This window comes from Patiria miniata, unplaced genomic scaffold (assembly GCF_015706575.1).
Source record: "Patiria miniata isolate m_02_andy unplaced genomic scaffold, ASM1570657v1 HiC_scaffold_19, whole genome shotgun sequence".
Lineage (NCBI taxonomy): Eukaryota > Metazoa > Echinodermata > Asteroidea > Valvatida > Asterinidae > Patiria > Patiria miniata.
This window is the reverse complement of record NW_024037057.1, coordinates 1,459,926-1,481,344: the sequence shown is the minus strand read 5'-3', so window position 1 is coordinate 1,481,344 and position 21,419 is coordinate 1,459,926. Positions and strand designations below refer to the sequence as shown.

The following is a 21,419-nucleotide window of genomic DNA, read 5'->3' as shown; positions in this document are numbered from 1 at the left end:
GGTATCTTTACCGAGCCATGTTTCTTGCGGTGCAGAAATGGCAGCAGTCCGTATTCTGTCATGCAGACTTCTGACACGCGTTGTACATTACATGTAATTCTCCAATTTTATACTGAAAAAAATAGAGTGAACGTTGTTTCTTTTTCCAGACATGATAATGTATCGGTCACGTGGTGGCTGAACTAATTGTCGGACACCATGGCGCGGTCCGCCAGTGTCAATGACTGAAAAGACTATACTATTGAACATAAAATATGAAATAGATTTTGGAATGTATTCGGTGACAATAACCACCGTGCTCAAGATGACATGAGTTAAAGCCACTATCTCCGCTACTTTTTAGTAGAAAACCCAGTTACGGTTCCGAGACCCTCCCATCCAACAAAGGAAACACCCCCCCCCCCCGAGTGGACGTGGATAAAGTAAAGTGTATGAAGTAACTTCTGGGCAGAGGCGTAGCCAGCGGGGCGGTGGGGGGGGGGGGGGGGTAAGGGGGTATATATATACACCCCCAATACTGCCATTTCCCATTCAAGTGCCCTTTTTACACCAGCGTTTACCCCCCCCCCCCCAAAAAAAAACCTTGTTAACAGTGCGTTTTTTTGTCAACGAGTGTCCTTATTTTCAAACAAGTTCCCTTTGAAAAAAAAGAAACAAAGTGCCTTTTTTACCACCGGCCTTTTGCGAGTGCCCTTTTTGGAATTTCTCGCTAACGACGGCAATTGTGCCGCCTTGAAAAGCGCCATCCATTGTCCGTTAGTGTGCATGATCGTCCGGTTTGAACAGCGCCCCCATTGGAAGATGGTACTTTATTCCTTTATTCTATATTTCTTTAATATATATCTTAGTGTGATTTATTTGAAAACAATACAAGCTAATTACTTTGCTACTGTCAGTAACAAACGTGTCTATGGGACGTGGCTTCAGCCATTTCTAAAGTCTCATTCAATAATTGCAAGCCGTACCAAGTAATTTGGACGTAGCCAAAAAAAAAAAAAAAGACTACATGCGCTGTAAATTTGGTGGCCGGTATTTTCAAGTTCAGGTTTTAATTTTTACTGAAACGAGAAAACAGTGAAAAACCAACAGAATTCGGGCAATAGTAGCAGAATGTACGTATTTCATACACTAAAATGCTTAAACAAAATATCTTAATTGAAGCCTCTTAGGGCTTGTATTCGAGTATGAATAGCTTTGTGTCAATGCGTATAGCTGTTGGCTAGTTCATGTATTATGTGTGGCACTGGTCTGTTTCCTGACACGTGCGGACGATTTTAACCATTGGAGATTGTCCATAAAATTTGCCTCTCTGACTGTTATGAACGATATAAACAATGAAACACGAGTAAAACGGAATATTACCACAAAGTATGTGAATCTGAAGTTTGTACATTTAGATTACCACTATTTTGGTTATGAATGTGGAAAGTCCCAAACGTTCATCTTCTTGACTTTCGTCGGGATCGTAAAGTGAAGAACACCATCTTTATTTGGACACTATCTTTCAATGTGGGCGCTTTTTAAAACCGAATTCTTGGTCATTGTCAAACAACGGGTATCGCTATACGAGTTCCACGGGACGTTAAAATAAACAGCCAATCGCGAAAATCACGGTTTTCGCCCCCCCCCCCCAATACAAATGTGAAAAAAGGCACTTTCTGTGAAACACGTTAATCATGGTTTCATGATTTTCTCCGAATGTCAAATTTCCGGGGGGGGGGGCGATTTTTTTTACGGGGGGGGGGGGGGGCGTGCGTCCCCCACGCCCCCGGTAGCTACGCCGCTGCGTGTATGTAGGGTTGCCTTTGCACTTCCAACAGCACACAAAAAGATCCACTATTGTCGGGCTGCAAGCATAGAGCAAGGAACAGATTATACTGCAAATCGCAGACATTATTTTTCTTTTGGTGTTTCATTCGAAAGTAAATAACATTATTTTGGGGCTCCGTGCGCTAACGAAAGAGGGGGCCCTTTTACCTAGCAACGACGTCCCATGGGCAGGACATTTGGTTGACGCGCACCGTTCCTTGTGTGTGACGCACGTACACCAGGGGATTTGTACCAAAGATAAATATAGGCCACTACATTTGCCGCCATATTGGCCGCCATTTTGAATTTGAAGCATGATAGCAAGAAATAGATACCAGAAATGAATTTGCAAGTGTAAAAAAATATAACTAACAATTTTTTTGATGCTTTTATCTCATTTTATTGCTAATATATGACTTTTTTCGACTTTTGTTTACCATTTTGGCGGCCATATTGGCCACCATCCTGGCCGTCATTATGAATTTGAAACACGATAGCAAAAAAAGAGATACCTGAAATGAATTTGAGAGGGTCAAAATCGTATTTTACCATTTTATTTATGATTTTAACATACTATTAGGCTGATATGTGACTTTTTCCATTTTTTACCAATATGGCGGCCATATTGGCCACCAAATTGGCCTTCATCTTGAATTTGAAGCATAATAGCAAAAAAAAGGATACCAGAAATGATTTTTTGAGGGTTTAAAACATATAACTTACCATTTTATTTATGCTTTTAGCACATTATTTGGCTGATATATGTTTTTTCCCAGTGTTTACCAATTTTGGCGGCCATATTGGCCGCCATCTTGGATATCTTCTTTGCATCGGATTTTTTTTCTGTTAACATCCAAAATGTGTTTTAGGATCCTAAAAGGCACCCAAAAAATTGGTGAAAGTTAGTTCTGGGGGGGGGGGGTGCACGGGGGTCCCCCATACCTACTCAACTATTTATAAACACGCCAGTTCACAAGGATGCAGACCAGTAAACTGCCATATAGACCGCACTTCCAAAAATTATGAAAAACACTCACAACTCTCAAAGGTGTTTGAAACACACCTCAAATTAAAGCTTATTTCATCATCTTTCATTTTCTGTTCAATTTTTTTGGGGTTAACAGATGACTTTTGGGAGAAAATTCTATCCAAAGATGAGCACCCCTGAAAGTAGTCCTAAAGCCTATCGCTATTTTAAAAAGGATGCCTACCGTCCATTGTATGTTACTCTAATATTTGATAACTTCAGGACATGCAAATCGTGATTTGGCCAGCGAGGCAATTTCGGGCCTATTTATTGGCCTACACCCATAACAATGTCAACCGAGTCAAGTTCGTGGATGGGACAAGGAACTTGCATGTTGCACCAAGAATAGTCTAGTTCACGCTCACTGGCGGATCCAGGGATCGGTCGGCTGGGGGGGGGGGCGCCCATGCCCATCTTCCTCCCAAACAAGTGTCAATTCTTGTGTGCTGGAAACGACTGCATTTATATTGATGCTACTCATTCCACGGATTCGTGAAATATTAATAAAAGAAAGTGGGATGTGCGCCGCCTAGCATCAATGAATTCCAACCCCCAACCCCCGCCAAGTTACAAAGAGAATTAAAGTGTGTTTAATTTTATAAAATCAAATCAGTTCCTTGCTTTATGATTCAAGTAATGATTTGGTCCATTTATGTCCAGCTACATCCATTCTCACCCCTTTGGATCAAAATTCTAATTAATTTTCACGCCCATATAGCGGAAGTCAAACTTAAAAAGAAGTTCTATAAGGACTCCATTATTTAGCCAATCGTTCCCATCCCGCCGAGGTAACCTTTGAGGGCGCGAAATGTGCGGATCGATTTTCTTGTAAGATTTGTCCCCCTCGCATCCTGCCTCTCGTTTTAACAGTTTGGAGAACCCCTGCTTAGTTGACTTGGCCCGTCAATGATTGATATGTCGATGGCATGGGAATAAGTCAGTGTTATGTCAACCTCATCACTCCTAAGTTAAAGGTAACATGGCCTCGCCTTACAAGCTGCCATTGCCAACATCATAGCCTTTCGTTCACGAGCCACGAACTGACAAAGGTAACGTCACTTATGAATAATTGTTCAGGAGTTTGAAATGTGTAAGGGTGCTTGGCCTTGAATGTTTCGTGTCTGCAGATTGTATAACGCCTACTACTACAACAAGGGCCATTGAAGTTAGCTATTAGCACCCTTTGCTGTGTACTTCGATAGTTCGGGTGCACTACGTATTCAAGTTTCACAGCAGTACGACAGTGGGCAGGCTATGTCCGTGCTATGCACTGTGTATACACGTGGTTTCTTTGGCTAACCATCCAAGCTTTACACGGCTTTTATACGAAGTTTGAATGGAACAAGAGTGAATTCAGCATTAACTCGTAACGTGAGACAATTGTTGTAGTTGTGACTCCTTCGGGTGAGATGAAGTTTCTCAGAAATAGTGCGCCCAAGCTTGAACAACAGATGAAAGCTTCGTAATCCTACACACTGCCACGAGTAGGGATAATGCGGGACAACTCTTGCGGAAAACCACATTCTCTTCAGGTTTTGAGAGGGTTCGTCTCATGATAGTGCAGTGTGGGGAGTGATTGTTCACAGTTCAAACTGTGCGTACCATACATGAGACTGCTTCCAAAATAGCCGAACAACGATGCATGTGTGATACTTCGATTACTTGGGAATCAGAGTTAAACTTGAAATAGTTTAATTGTTGAATAAACGATGGAATAAATGTATGGTTATGACATATAGGAATGAACTACATGATCAACCACAAGATGAGTCGCACGTGCAGCTTACTTTGTATCCTCCTTGCATGTCAAGGTGTACTCGCACAGTTTTACTCAAGCAACGAAATTCGTCGTTTTCCTAGAGATGTAAGCTCCGAACTGTCTGGAATGTCTAGCTCAGTATACAGCCAAGAGGAAACTCGGGACATTCAAGAGGAAATTCTAAACCTTTTGGGTTTGAAGCGAAGACCACGACCCGAAGCAGTGAAAAGCACGCAGAATCACTCGGCGCCATTGTTTATGCTGGATCTTTACCGTTCCTTAAATGTCAAGGAATTCGAGGACGAGGATTTGGATCTGTACTTTCTTTCAGACGACACACTACCATGGATGCCTGGCACAATGTTTAACTATACATCGAATGAGGTATCAGCTGTCAACCAGGCCGATACAATCATGAGTCTACCAGGTAATTCCCTTTGTCTTTCAACATTACCTCATAAAGTGTGGGTGCTTGGCGTTTTATGTACATGTATATACTTAGTTAACATAATCTTTATTGTAGCTGTTGACATGAAAAGTCTGGAAGCAATGATTCCTGTCATGCCTGTAACACGTTCAAAGACGAAACTTTCGCAGGGACATAGAATTCAGTTCATGTCAAGCTAACTTTCGCAGGGACATACAGCATTCAGGTCATGTCAAGCTAGCTGTCGAAGCCCCACGACAGGAAATGCACTTCCTGTAGCTAATAAAGTAAAACGGATTAATCATTGTTATTAATGTATGTCGATGTTAAATTCAAGCTTTCATAATATTATATAGTATATAAAAAATGTACCTAGTTGTGATTATCAGCATGGGTGGGTCCTTACTCAAACGTTGATTGAGCATATTTTGGTTGTCGAACCGAAAGTTTGAAACCGCTTTCTGATTTTCCTGTGTAAATACGAATTTGTACCCGACACCGCCGAATCGTCACGCGTGCGTGTTTCAGTCCTTTAGTTTTTGTCTCACGACACAAGTACTCTACTACAGTCTTCAGGCCAATACCGTGTTCTGCCATTTCATAAAGAAACACTTTACCCGTAGCTTCTCTTTTTTCTTTGGGCTATGCAAGTTAAGTTCATCAGTATCTTGTCATATTTGGAGGATTGTTCTGCACAATTGTAAAATCAAAATATGGCGTGAATAAAGAGGACAAGTTATAATCCTTCGGGGAAAAATCACTTGAACCTTTAGGTTTGTGACCGTCATGCATCAATCATTGCATGGACTATGGACGATATTAGACGATATTGGCATCGTGTCGTTATCAGCATGACTAAAACCATATTCCACCGCGCAAATGACTTCATATTAATTTCATTCAACACACAAACGGAGGAAACGCGAAAAACAAAATAGTTCTGCCACTTGGTCTTGTAGTTAGGTTTGGTGGTTGCTGTCCTGGTGCTTAGGTCCTAGTTCTAGTAAACTCATGGATGTTTGGGCTCCGATTTGGGTGACAGTAAGCATGACAATGCATGAACTTCGATACAATGATGCTTGCGGCGTTTCTGACTGCATAAAATTGCTGTTTTTGCTCGCAGTTTGTCAAAATTGGCGCATGACAAACGGAATACCAATGCATGAGTATTTTTTTTATCTAAAACCTTTGTTAATCAGTTTGTTTTCGATACCTGAGTTTTCAAAATGCATTTAACAGGGGTGAGATTTGTCAGGATTTTTCCTGATTTCAGGATTTTTTCCTGATTTGTGGATATTTTGTCAGGATTTTTTCCGATTTCAAGACTTTTTGAAGGGAGTTTTTTTGTGATTTCAGGATTTTTTAAAAGAATCCCTTTGGAATTGCAGAGGTTTTTCTGTAAGCCTGTTTTTACCTATCAAGGTATATAGAACAAAAGAAATTGGTTTTAGGGGTGCCTTTTGGCAAAGTTGTACAAGCATATTCCATAGACCCTTCGTTGCTCTGGGCCTTCGGCGACCCTCAAATCCTCTAAGGCTCTATGGATTATTTCGTGGATATTTCATTTTCTCCCAATCTCACCCCTGATTTTAGTACAGTCAAAGCATCGAGTTATAACCGCTTTTCGATACAATCATGATACAATGCATATTTAATCTCTGGACTCTAGCTTTATACAGCGGCATAACCCACATGCCCACACTATAAAAGGAATTTGCTTGGCACGCACGAACCATAAAAAAATAGCCTTGCAAAATTCCGCCGACCAAGAGTGATTTATTCGTAACCAACTCCCTGTGAGGATTTGCGGGGAAATGGCAGTACCGTTTTGTCGTGTTGAGGCATAGAGAGTATGGCACGCCATGCTGTGACTGCATAAAGTGTGCATTGTACAGACCATGGGTTGATGGTTGACCTCCCCACCTGTCACGTAGATGGAAACCAGCTGGCTGGCTAATTAGCCTACTTATTGTAACCCAGCAAGATACCTTCTGCAGACACTACTGTTTTGTAGTTGCGATCCAACTATACAAACACAATAATGTGATCTATGTGAAGAATGTTGACGAACTGAAACACGATTGCGTTGAATGCAACCATGGAGGAATAAGAACACGCAGCCTTTCAAATTGTAAAGCATTTTCAGCCGTATTAACGACAATGCGCGCCCGTTGCTCTTTTCATTGCTCGTACGAGGTCTTCATTTTCAATTATTGATGTATGTGGGCTTTACAGGTTCCATGTCTCTCAGATAATTCATATTAGGTGTCCCCCAAAAGGTAACACACAAACAAAGTGATAATTTGACCAAGCTATGAATTCAATAACCATTTGTATAGTTCTATCATTAAACTATAAAGGCAGTCTTTCCATTGACATTTTAATTGCACTCCTCTGGACATGCTTCATTAAAGGGAATATACAACATTTGCAAACATCGAAAAATAAAACTACCAAGTTTTTGCGAAATACCTTAATAGGCATTGGTAAATGACAGTCTAAAGCATCCTGTAAAATTATGGCACCTGGTATACTGTCATTTTCAAGAAAAGTGGTATTTTTGTATCAATTTCCAACGCTGATCGGCCGATCAGCGTTGGAAACAACTGGCTTTTTTTCAAATACTGGCCCCAATTGACTATTGCACTTGTTTGCAATCGATTACAAACCAATGAACGGGTACGAGCCAGCTAGACTGGTTCCCTGACCTTACAATTCCCCAATGTATGTAAACTGCTCTGTTTCTTCTTATATGGAGTCAGGGAACCAGACTACAGGTAAATGATCGTTTTTCTTGGTTTTTATAGCATTTTCGAACCCAAAACCTCCAAAAAGTCAGTGTAACTATATTTGCTTTATATTTCCAATCCCCCAATTCCATCCATTTCTGAAAATTACAGCAAAAGCAAATGATGTATATTCCCTTTAAGCTCAATTGTCTTGAATTTGTGAAACCTTCTTGGGACATTTTGGTGTAAAACCTGGGCACATGCAGATGTATCAGGTAAATGATCAAAACATGCCGAACAAAACAGGATTTCTGTCAAAATAATGATGATATTCAACCCCGATCCCCTTCCGCATGTTGCCAGCGGCGGCGCATATAGTTGGCCTGGTCTTGCCATTAAAGATGGACTGCTGAAAAACTAAATTGTACTTGGACCCCTCCCCCACCATTCCACAACAAGATTCAGTGCAATTACTCTGTCCCCAAATAGTTCCCTGTGAGCGATTCCTGACAGCAACGTGTCTGTGGGCTGGGGCATTGGATGTCGAAGCTACCATTTTCTTGACTTTCAAAATGGAACTTGAACTGCAGCACAAGATCATCAATTGACAAAAATCCAGGTTTGTTCAAAGACATGTTTTGTGTCTTCTAAATTGTCTAAATCTTATGTCTGGATATGTTAATGTTTTATCTAAAAATGTCCATAAAGAGTTTTTCACATACATGCACCATTTTCAAGACATAGGATGACCAGAGGAATGCAATCAACTATGGAAAACTTAAGCCCGCCGCACAACTTTCCGATTTTACCGGTTCACCAGATCATCAGATCATGGAGGTAGGATCACCGGTACGGTTTTTTCACTGTTGCAGAGACCGAAACGGAAATCGGAATACCCGCACGCTTGCCCGATTCAGTTCTTTAATCGGTCACATGATGATCAGTCACATGTTGACAAAATGGCAGCCACCGATTTTTAATCATGTGACTTCCTTCGTGAATCTAATTGGTAAACATAAATATCGCACACCTTTCCAAATTCCGGTGACATTGGATCTGGTGAAATCGAATGCGAAAAAAAATCAAACATTTATGATTTCATCCGGTCGCCCGGTGTCCGGTCAGATCGGGCCGACTTTTCAGCGCACATCTCTCCGATCTCTTTAAGTCCGAAAAGTGTGCTTTGCTGCCCCTGTTTATGATAAAACCATTATAATGGTTAATACGTTCACCGGTTATTCATATTTCCCTTATATTTGTGGGTTACCTTTTGGGACACCCTGTACACAACAAAAAGTTTCATTAAGTCACATCAAGCACCCAGATGCATACCCCACGTATGTTAATTTCGATATGGGTGTGAATGGTGATATCAGTTTTATGAGGTTGGTGGTGACTGTCATGATTTTCCAAAAGTGAAGATCTTAATTCATAACAACAATTGGTGGAATTATTTCGCTCTAACATTTATTCAGAAACAAGTCTTATACTCGGAGAACATAGCGCTCAAGCATACAGTTGCATGGTCATTGCGGTGTTGATACAATGTAGTATCCTTTCATTGTTAAAGAATTAGGCCACATTCGCGGTCGTTAGCACACAAGTACATAGGTATCAATCAGCAGCATTGCTTATTGAATCAACACACAAGTATGCCAACTGCAGGACTTGCGGAATTAACATGTTAAGCTGGGAAATGTGCAAAGCAAACATAGGGGACTGGGTAAGACGTTGTGGGTGAAGGGGCGGATATTGTTGATTAATAAGAGATCGTGATGACGCTTGCCAGTAATTGAGCTTGACATCCTGAAGTACAGATGACTCACACGGACCATGCTGTGCTACTGATCGTTATATTCGCTCCACATTTCTCATGAAAAGATAAGCTGCAAGTTAATCGGGAAGACCATTTTCCCCTTAATATTTCGTTATGTTAGGACCCAAGCACACGATGCACGGACACTAAAATAGTCATTTTTGCAATTTAAATCAGGGTTATTTGATTTAAATCGCCCGAAAATTGTTTTTAAAAATCATTCATAAACTTTCAATTTTTTTAGAGTTTTAATTTTTTAAACGAATTTAACCCAATTGAACACACTGATGTTGATTGTTACATTGTTAACCATTACGTCCAGTATGCTTTCTGATCCTGGCAGTTCAATATGTTCTGGTTGTGTTAACCTTAAACCTTCCCAACCCCATCAAAATCAATCCCCAACCTCGTCCCCAGTGCTTACTTTATTTCCAACCTCGTTTAGCCCTGGATAGGAAACTTTCTTCCTGTATCCTGATTCGATACCGCAATTTGTTAATAATGGATTTTATATCGTGTAGTTAGGTGTTGTTATTTTCAACGTGCATTACGTGTTTGCACGGTCGTTGTAATTATAACGTCCACGCCTTCTCAATAATACTCTTTTTCTTTCCAACTTACTCACAATACATTAATATGAAATGTGATACTGCATATTGTCGGGCCATATTGTAACAGTTTAACTTCAAATAAAATCGTGTTTTCATAACTCACGGCGCGACGAATTGATGCTGTTTTTATCCCAGACATCACACACAAAAAAAACCCGCTAATGTAATGTACATGCAGGCACCAGACTGTTCCTCATTTGCATACGTTTTCAAAAATTTTGCACGTGCAAATGATCCAATACCAGGGTGAGACTGGGCGCGTACTGCTCGACACCCTGGGGACGAGGTTGAACCCACCCTCCCATTTTAGGGGATTTTGGCAGATAAGCCATGTGCACCAAGTCCATTAAAATCCACGTGAAGCAGAGTGAGTGATGGATTTTGGCAAATTTGATCCTCTATACTTAAGGAAACTAAGTAGGGAGTTCTTAAGGAAACTACTGATTTGGCAAGCCTGTGGACCGTATACGGGGCTGTACGTGCAAGGCCAACTCCCCATGGACCTGCAACGGAACATATCCATCTTCTTCACACCAACACACTTCACATTACGGTGAACTTTTCATCATTCATTCGATTTTACCCTTTGGCTTAATAATTGATTTAGAATCAGTGAGAGAAAAATAAGAACCCCTGCTTGATATTTTGTGTGATTTTGTTAAAAATGTCCTTATCAAAGCAGAGTCAGAATCTATACAAAGGTGAAAGGTCACGCTGTGCTTTAGTCGGTTTCCAAGCCGGATACAAAAATGCTGCGAAATTTGGACAAGAAATCAATGGATGACGAGCCTTCTGTTTGTACGAATTTTGCTTTGCTTAAAGTGGTATCTCGGCCTTTTTTTGCAGGAAGTGCAAATAAAAAGAGTATGGGATAATGAAAGGGCATGTAACATTCAAACCAGTTTCGCGTGCAGAGTAACTGTGAGCTGGTGGTGTAATACTTGTGTATGGATTCAATGCACATTACATGTACTTGTATGGATTCAGTGCACATGCGTACTGTTTTTGCCCCATCCATATCTTTCAATGAAGTCATCAGTCATACTCCATGGTCATACCATGGTCATACCAATACTCCAGCATAAGATCCCGACCCAGGCTCTAACCTAATAGCTCCATGCTCTAACATAAATAGTTGTGTCGGCCTTTCCCCCTCCACGTCGTAATGTAAACACATCCCAGTTGGTAGTCTTGTGGGCGTATCCGGAGAGCATGCTGAGTTGCTGAAAATATAACACGGCACGTATTGCACCTGGCTTTTCATCTGTTCTGATTTTTTTCCCGCAGGCATATTGTCGGTCTGGATTTCTGAATGTTTTCTATTGAGTTTTGTCCTTTTACTTTTTTTTGGTTTTAAATCTTAAGCATGGTTTCTACAAATGAAACAAAATCTTAAATATAAACTTGCGACATAGCAGATATAGCGTACAACCATTGTGACTATGCTATAGCTCATATAAAATCGATTATGAACCCATCAATTGACATTAAATGTGACATATGAGGATGTAAACAGCCTGTATTTCCTAAACAAATATTAGGTGTGACAGTTTTAGAAAAATACGGTTTAAGTAAAACCTGAGGAGTGTGCGTACATAATGAAGCTGATCACTATATACGCGCAGATTGTCCCCACATTGATCCTTATAGCCATGTGATAGATAAGCCAATGGGGGAACCGTGGACAATGTTTCGGCGTTTTAATTTGTTCTAACCCCGGCAGCAATACCACTTACACTCTGCTGAAAACCCCCAAAGATGTTTTGCTTTAATTCCTTAAACTAGCACACAGTGAATGCAAATAATTTGAATAACAACTAGGCCTACACAGATAATGTTGAATAATTTCGTAATTGGGGCATTGTCAATTGTTTATAGGATGTAGGCCCACATTTTCATGCCGATTATACATATACTGGTAAAAAAAAGACGTTTACTTTGATTACCGGGATGAACATGTGAAAACCGTTAATGTTTTAAATTAAATGTGATTCACTATCAGTGTATATTGCGTAAGAACCAGACTTTATTTTCAAAGGAATATTTCTTTTTCCTTTGTTTTTATTTACGTGAGTTACGTGTATCTGCAATAATGTCTGGGTACAAAAAGTTGATACATGCAATTACTATTTACTAGTGCCATATAGGGAAATGTTGAATTGAAATTTCTTGCCAGTCATGGGCAAATGCTTTGATGTAGATTAATTGAGAAATTGCAGTCATCCCTGCCATAGTATTCAAATGTCTTTTTATGAGTAATCCTTAACTTTAAGCCACACGTTCAATTGAAATTTCTCTAATCGTTATCTTGAATAAGTTTGATTAACAAATATAAACCTTGAGGGCTAAAGGAGTAAATCTTATTGTTGACATTGCGACCGTGGTATGAAGTTTAAAAGAAATAATATTACAACAATTCAAAATCCACCCTTTCCGAAGAACTGTCGTCAACCGTCACAAATCACGTTACTGTCAACGTACTGTTCGGGAGTGGAAGTGGCTTGGCAGGTCGACGTTCTTGGGTTCAGAAGATTTCTAAACAGAAATGCAGAAATGCGTGCCCATCCTTGTTTATATTGTGTTTGATGAGTGTGTGTTTACTTTATTCATCGGTGAACTTTGTTTAAACCAGAAATAGAAACGTAAATTATGTTCCGTCCTGTGACATGTTGACACTATCTTGCCGCTCATCGGTCCGTGTAGGCAAACCACGTATTTCTTTGCAGCAGTTTTGCATACTGATGTCATATACAATTGGAACTCCTATGAAAGTTGGTCTCTTTTGTCTCCCGCAAACGTCACCTGTCACTGTCGTAATAATTAAGTTCACAAAGGTATGCGTAATATAAGCTATGAGTCCGTATTCAATGTAGTCCAAACTTAACACTCCACTGGTGTCATATGAAAATCCTACTCCTATGAAAATCGGACTCATTTCCCCTATTATTGGTTAATCCCTCACACGTGACAAGTCACTCTCCCATTAGGCCAAAAAAAAAAAGTCTCCGGTTTCTGGTATGGAGCTTGCCCCAAAAGTGGTGCGGCGACGCGGCTTTCTTTTTTTTTTTTTTACCCGGTTTTTTTTTTTTTTGGCTTCAAATGTCGGCTGATGACTGCAAATGGTGCCCGACTAAACTTAGTGCAAATATATGGGGGTCCAGAGAGGCCACATAAAGCTTACTCTCGATCATAACCCCATCTAAAAACACGTTAAAATTGTGCAGCAGCAGGATTCCAGTCAAACCAGTGAAGTTGGCGGTTTTGAGACATCATCTTGTATTGAAAAAAAAACTTTTTCATTTTGCCGACGCGCATGGCTGCGGCGACGCGCGCGCATACCAGAAACCGGAGACTTTTTTTTTTGGCCTATAGTCATGTAAATAGGTTTTTATCCTACTTACGCATGCGCAATACTATCAATGAGTCCATATTTCATGAAGTCAGATATTCACGCTACACCGGCATGCACTACACATTATGACAAACGTTCCAATTTCTCGTTCTACGTTGTTCGCCCTTTGTTTTCCTGATGTCCCTTTAATTATTAGCAAGAAATCTTGCGAGGGGGAGTCCTACGCGTAACCATTTATGTTTGGACACCAAGTTTCGTTGTTAAACACTACATGTGTTATTTTAAATCAGGCATTAATGTTGATAATTCGTTTTTTTTGTTGATAAACTGCTTTCCAAAGGCGCCCTCACATTAAAATTACACAGAAATAAAATTAGACAAAGAATATAAAATTACCAAAGTCGACAAGACTTTACATACAACTTTACACCAAACATTCAGTATGAGTAAAGAACTAACTGATGAGTCACTTATTGCGCATTCATACAAAATAATCTTCAAAGTAAAGAAAAAAAAAGTGAATTCTTGATGAAAAAAAATTACATGGAGTCCAAAAAAAAAGGTTGTGAAAAAATTTCAAAAATTTCACAAAAAGTGAGAGTAAAAAAGCAAAATATTTTCACGTCGAAAAATTTAAAATTCTAAGAAAAAAATGTGGCTGTAAAATATATGCCATTTCATTCCTGCAAAAAATTGCATAAAGTCCCACCCAGTGCATGTAGACCTAGCCAAAAATCACATGAAAACAAAAGAGTAACACATGAATACCAAAAATGTAGCTATATACTGCTACCTATCACATACCGTCCCCTCAGGACCGATTAAAAACCTGATTAATTTAAAATATGTTGTTTACAAAATTGTTTTTAATACCGGTAAACATGAAATCTAACAAAACATATATTCTATTCCATTTAATGAGCTGCGCCAAATGAGCTGCGTTATTGATATACAGTTGTATATACCAATTCGTTTACGTGGTAGATACCAAATTCGTTCACGTGATAGATACCAATTCGTTTACGTGATAGATACCAATTCGTTCACGTGATAAATACCAATTCGTTCACGTGATAGATACCAATTCGTTCATGTGATATATACCAATTCGTTCACGTGATAGATACCAATTCGTTCACGTGATAGATACCAATTCGTTTACGTGATAGATACCAATTCGTTCACGTGATAAATACCAATTCGTTCACGTGATAGATACCAATTCGTTTACGTGATAGATACCAATTCGTTCACGTGATAGATACCAATTCGTTCACGTGGTAGATACCAATTCGTTCACGTGATAGATACCAATTCGCTCACGTGATAGATGGATACTAATTCGTTCACGTGGTACTTTTGGTCACAAATACCTCACAAAAATGTATATTTCTCAATTTTTCTTTATCTCACCCTTATACGAAGGACTCCTGTTTCACTGCGGTGGATTGTAGTTGTGTGATTTTTGTTGCAGAATCGCAGTTACCATAGTCATGTTTTCTCACAATGTGCCTGAAAATGTCAGTTCTTGCTATTTGCATTTTTTTGCGAACGCTTAAAAACGCTTAGTTTCCTTGGTTTGGGAATGCCTTTTTTTTGCTCAATACAAAGTATTGGGGGAAAAACACAAAACACAAATAATGTGCGAATGTGTCTCCAACCTTGTATGAAACATTAAAAACCAAACTGACAAATCACGCACAAGAATCAAATGGAACAGAGCTTATAACGCTATCACTGATCAGGTATTATTTTCCTGAACTATGTAACTGGTGCTTAGTGTAGGCTTCATCCAGTGTTTCTGCCCATTTTGTTTCAGTTCATTATAAAGAGAGAGCAGTCTCCAAGCATGGTCCGCATCGATATCATTTTGATCTGACTCGCATACCTGAGGAGGAGACAGTTACTGCTGCCGAACTACGAGTTTTTCGCTACAGTACAAGCTATTCGGCTGGTAATGGCACCTATAGGATTAACATCTACCAAGTCATACCTCAAGATCAAGAGAATGGAAGGTATAAAGCAGTATTTGGCACTCATTTCTCACTGCGTTTCTCAGTGTTTAGTGCTGAATTTGGCAATACGACTTACGGCCGATTCAAATTTTACAAATTTTTGACGTCCCGAGTCGCGACATAATTGAGACTGAGAATTTGTTAAAATTGATCACACGCACCTCATGTTAGTTTCGCTATGAATGTTAATTACGTCCCCAGTACATGTATAAGCTACGACTGTATCTTAATATTCCAATTTCTAGGCAGGTGGTCATCATACCGTCCTGCCATCCCGTCAACTCATCGCCATATTTATCCATTCAGTAACTTAACCGTAGTTCAGTATTTAGTCCATAATCTATCAATCTGTGATTTGCTTGGCAGATCTCGATCTATGGCATACCTGGATGGGCAGGTGGTTGGACGTGCTGACCATGGATGGTTAGTGTTTGATGTTTCTATGGCCAGTTCAACATGGAGAACATATCCACGTGCTAATATGGGATTGCAGGTGACAGTGGAAACATTAGATGGTACGTGGCATTCGATTTTTGTGTGTCAGTATTTAATTAACTCATATTTCGCATTTAAATAAATGTATATGAGATCAAATTTGCTAATGTCACTGTATTATCAGGCCCGTATATCACAAGGTTGAGTATTTAATATTAAAGTAGGTCTGAGGAGCTCATAATGATGTTTCCTCAAATAAAACTACTTGTCAGAACGTGATCAGAGAGAATAACAGCATTGTAATGAGTCATCGATTTTTGTGAGTCGAGTCGAGTGGAGTGAGTCATTTTAAAGAAGTGACTCGAGTGGAGTCGAGTCATTAGGTCAAGAAGGTCGAGTCGAAAAGACAGGAGAGAAAGTCATTTTAGCAGTAACAGGTTACAAGAATTGAAACTTCAGTCTTATATATGGCTTTCTGGTTTTGCTTCGGATCTAGAATTGTTTTGCTGAACGCTGACAACATCAAAACCAAATTGCATCATACAAAACTCTTTCTGATAATTGAAAAGTGGGCATGTGATTTTTAGAAGGAGGGCATAAATTTAGCCGGCGTTCGAATACAAGAGGTTAATAAGAAATCACCTAAAGCCATGCAATGATGGAACAACGAATTGGAAAAACGTGTTTAAAAAAAGTCCCATTCCGGGATAGTATTTTGTGCGTTCCAGAACCACAAGGTGCATTCTGTGCCTCTTTTGTTTGTACACGACGAGAGCCGCTGTAGCGGCTGTACCGTACTGTATTCGCATAGTGGCGAACATAAAATTTGTACCGTAAGTTATTGCAAATATTTTTCGCAAAGTTTTGGGTTTTTTTTAGACTCAAAATCTTATTATCCTTCGTTCGAGTCGAGTTGAGTCTCCTGATGAGGAACTTGAGTCGAGTCAAGTCATTTGCTCGCAGCGACTCGAGTCGAGTCGATTCATCTACCCTTAGGGACTCGAGTCGACTCAGTCGAGTCGAGTCACCAAAAATTGTGACTTGAGTTGGACTCGAGTCGAGTCATTGACTCGAGTCACTGCAACTCTGAAGAATGATGAGTAGAAACGTGATCAGAGTATGTCGTGCTCCAGATGCTGGCAACCTTCTAATTATCAATCGGTGATATTTACTTGCTCCAACATTCAGGTCAAGAAATGTTAATATATAATGATGTGTATGTTGTACCTAGGTGAGCTAGTGGATCCCAGTGCAATCGGTCTAGTGGGAGTGGACAGTGAGCAAGGCAAAGAACCATTCATGGTGGCATTCTTCCAAGGTTTCTCTCAGCCTCAAGCACCCAGAATAAGAAATAGAAGGAGCACTTCACGAAAAAGTGCCAGGAGAAGACAACGACCAGAAACTATCGACACGGACACTAACTCACTCAACGACCTGGGCTCTCCCTCTCGAAACCGTGAGTCTTTCCCATTTTGTTATCGACATGCGCTAGTCGCACCCGAGGGTATAATGAGATATTACTTGTTGATACTTGAATGAGTCAAAATTATTTATAGAAGAAACCAAGGGGGTGTGAAAGACGCCATCCGTTTTATCGAAATCTGTGGGATTATGATTAAGTGGTGTCTGTGCCATCACATGTAGAGCCTTCTTTAACAGTCTACCAATTTGTTTTAGCACTATAACATTTTGCCTTTTTCTTATACACTGTTGTAGAACAATCCAACTCTGAGTCGCTGTAGACTAACACAGACTCCCTGAAGTAATGGCAGAGTAAAGACATTGTAAAAGCTACACAATAATTGTCAATGAGCGGTGTTTTTGTACAAAAGTTGGCACCGTGCTTTTGCCATTACTTGGGCAAACTCTGAGTATTCCCGAATTGGTACAGTTTAACTAGGCGTATGTTAGGTAAGCCTGTTATTATTGTCTGAAAAGTATGAAAACCAATCGTGGATCATGTCTGTATAGCGTCACAATGGCCGTCAAAAGCATAAACATGAAATTGCCAGGCTCTCGACTTTGAGAAATGGATTAGTTTATATTGAATGTACGTCACAAAATTTATTGTCAACACGCAATGCTGTTGCCAGCTGGGAAACTTCCCATGCACGTATACACTCCTTCATTGAGAATAATAAATAGCGTTGTATCCGTTGAGTAAATCCACACATGAATCATCAATGACTCCATTAAATATCACCACAGAGGGTACAAAGTCAAATGCTGGTCATTTATCCATTGCAGCTAACTCAGCATCAGTCAGGCAGCGAGAGTGCCAAAAGAGGTCACTGCAGGTCAACTTCAGGGATCTGGAATGGCAGGTGAGTGCTAGGCAATTATTATCACCTGTTGTCGCCGGATGTTGGTGCCGAAATATATCTGGAATTGCGCTTACTGGTTGGCACACATGTTGACATTTGTTCCACGTCAAAAGGTCAATGTTCGAAGAAATCTGGGTGAGAAAAACAACCAAGATGTTTTCTGATATTTTAAGGTTCATATTGTTGAATAGAATTCGGCTGAAGAGTTCTCATCGGTGAAGTTGTTACTGGTTTTAGGGAGTTAAATGGCCAAGATAATTATTGTAAAAACAAACGTTTTCTTCGGTTTGTATTGTTTTGTGAATAAAAGCATATGCAACCTGTAAATGAATTTTCTATAAACACAGCCAATTACTTACGTAGTTTCGTTAAGCAACCTCTAGCGAGTTGTATTTAAGCGAGATATAAATGTTGGTAAGGGTTTCAGGTTCAAAAGATCAAGATTCTCAGACACAGCTTGTGTTTGGATTGGTATCTTTCCAACGGGTCCTTTTGAATGGGGTCAATTTTGTTCAGGGATCAACTTTTTTTCTTATTTATTAAACGATTTCCTGTGATTAGGGCCTACATGTAAAATGAAGGATCATTCGTAATGGAACTAGGCCATATTAATACTAAATGAAAAGAAAGTTTGTTTGAAAAACCGGTTGACAGTGGTTCTCTACTTGTTCATGAAGGTTTGTATTTAAATAGGATGGAAAGGCCTTTTTCAAGGAAAGCGGATGCGACATCTTAACTGTCAATTTTACTACCTTATTTACCGGTCGGCAGGATGTAGACGCGACTTGACTCAAATATGACATAGTTCAGATTCTTGACATGTTGAGTCTGGAAACGAGTATTTCATCTCCACGTGCACAGTCATGGGACTAATAACAGACTTCTCGCATCAGCAGAGTAGTTTCTTTTTATAACACATGTATCACACAAGTGACATTAACGATAGCATGCATGTGTATTTATTTATATTTCAGGGTCATTTTGGATTTTCATCGCAGTTAGGCCGCATTGTACTTGATGGAATTTAAATTTAACGATTCATTAAATTTGAATAATTGTTTCCCACAGGATTGGATCATTGCACCACATGGTTATGCAGCTTTCTACTGCGAAGGTGAATGTGCCTTTCCATTGAATGACTACCTGAATGCTACCAACCATGCTATTGTACAAACATTGGTCAATCTGATGAGTCCTGAAGCCGTACCACAAGCGTGCTGTGCACCCACTAAACTCAGTGCCATATCTGTCTTGTTCTTTGATGATAGCTCCAACGTCATTTTGAAGAAGTATCGGAATATGGTTGTGCGTGCCTGTGGTTGTCACTGAGCGCTGTGAACTTTTACATTATTGATAAAACGAATGTTACTTGATGTTGGGGAGTGTATAAAACAATGACATATAAGAACATATGATCAGTAATGATAAAGCAAGTCACGCTGACTGGTGCAACACTGTCAAAAAATGATCAAAATGACATCCTTCCTTTCGCTGGGTATGTTCCAATAGCTTCCTGGGATCGCCTAGGGCTAAGCCAATGCAGACGGGTAAGCCGCGTATAAGTTTTGAGGTCGTCCCTTTTCCGTCTTAAAAACAAATGGTCCACCGGCTAGAAAAAAAAATAGTCTCTTTACTGGCAATAAGCTCATTAACTTATTCAATTTAGACCTCCAAACTGGGTTCATTTTTTATGTTATAAGTAACATTTTTCGAAATATTCACCACAACCGGCATTAGAGCGAATGGCTAATAGAGCTATACTGGCAAAAGGCATAACATTCAAGTCAAAGCACAAAATCCGACAAAATGTGTCCACTCAGAATACAGACGCGAGTACAAAACCCCCACTTCTGTCAAAGAGTGGTATTAATTGGTGTGGGTGGTATAGCTACATTATAAGTTGGAAGTGGTGTGATATTTCACCGCTGAGTAAGACATACTAATTGTTTCTCCTCATGTTGTACCATTAGGAAAATACATCAAGAAAGAAGAACATTTTAGGTTTTAAGAGTGTTTTAAAACTATTTTTTTAGGCAGAATAGATGCGCGGTAGCCGAATAGTAAATTATTGATGCTCGGTAACACTCACTTTACGTTCATTATTCGTTACTGTTTCATTGAATTAATTAATTAAGAGTACATGTACGTTTATCTTTCGATACGAAATATTTTGATATGAAAAGACGTCTGTTTAAAGAATGTTTTGAAACGACTTCACTTCGTGTGATGCATCTTTAACCTTTATGCACTTTTTTTTTTTTTTTAATCAGAACATACAGCATTTTGTAATCGCAATCGCAAAACATCAGTATTTTTCAAAGAAATGTTCACTTATTTATCGCCAACCCGCTATGGATGGTCTTTAGACTATTTAGTATTTTCAAATAAATTCTTAAATAGGGCTGCGTTTCATCACGTGCTGTTGTTTAAGCAGCCGCCGTTAATTACATAAATCTTATTTACGACTAACAAAATGTTCATAATGTTTTTGAAAATAATAGGTTTGGAGTAAACCTTCGACAGTAATGATTGTAACTTTTGTTTTCATCTCGAGTGTCCTATTTCCTTTGATAATTGTATGTTTTAACTTACCTCGGTCTTAATCATTTAAGAATATATTTGAATGTATATGTATGATGCATGGTTTTATGTTGTTTAATACACCATAGCACAACGGACCATTTTTGTGCACATAATTTTCCTACATAGCGTTGGAGCACTTAGTTTAGCAGACAAATGTAGTAAACGAAATGTAGTCGTATTGTCCGTTGTTATACTTAAATCTTCACTCAGAATACAGCAGTATTCAACAATTGTTGCCCGCTGTGATGTGGGATATGACCTTTTGAACACCCGAGGGGCGCATAGCAATCGAGGCGAACTATGCGCCCCGAGGGTGTTCAAAACGTCATATCCCACATCACAGCGGTCAACAATTGTTTTGTTATACCTCTGTCTTGAATTCTTTGGATTTGATGTAAAAATTACGAAAACAAACAGCAGTTAACACAATAATCATGACAATCAAACGCCAACTGCATATCGCGTGCTCGAAACAGCTGATCGTCTGCTAGTTCGCTGCTCCCACTCATGTGTGAAAACATGGTGAAAATAG

At 39.5% G+C, this 21,419-nt stretch overlaps 1 protein-coding gene across 1 annotated transcript; it reads left to right on the top strand.

Annotated features, from left to right (window-relative positions):
• Nucleotides 1-3,718: 3,718 nt before the first annotated feature.
• LOC119725288 (protein DVR-1 homolog) lies at nt 3,719-21,005 on the top strand. The gene is made up of 6 exons (XM_038196659.1): nt 3,719-5,022; nt 15,350-15,545; nt 15,912-16,060; nt 17,212-17,436; nt 18,228-18,304; nt 19,373-21,005. The coding sequence occupies exons 1-6, from the start codon at nt 4,578-4,580 to the stop codon at nt 19,631-19,633; spliced, it is 1,353 nt and encodes a 450-aa protein (XP_038052587.1). The 5' UTR covers nt 3,719-4,577; the 3' UTR covers nt 19,634-21,005.
• The last annotated feature ends 414 nt before the right edge of the window (nt 21,006-21,419 follow it).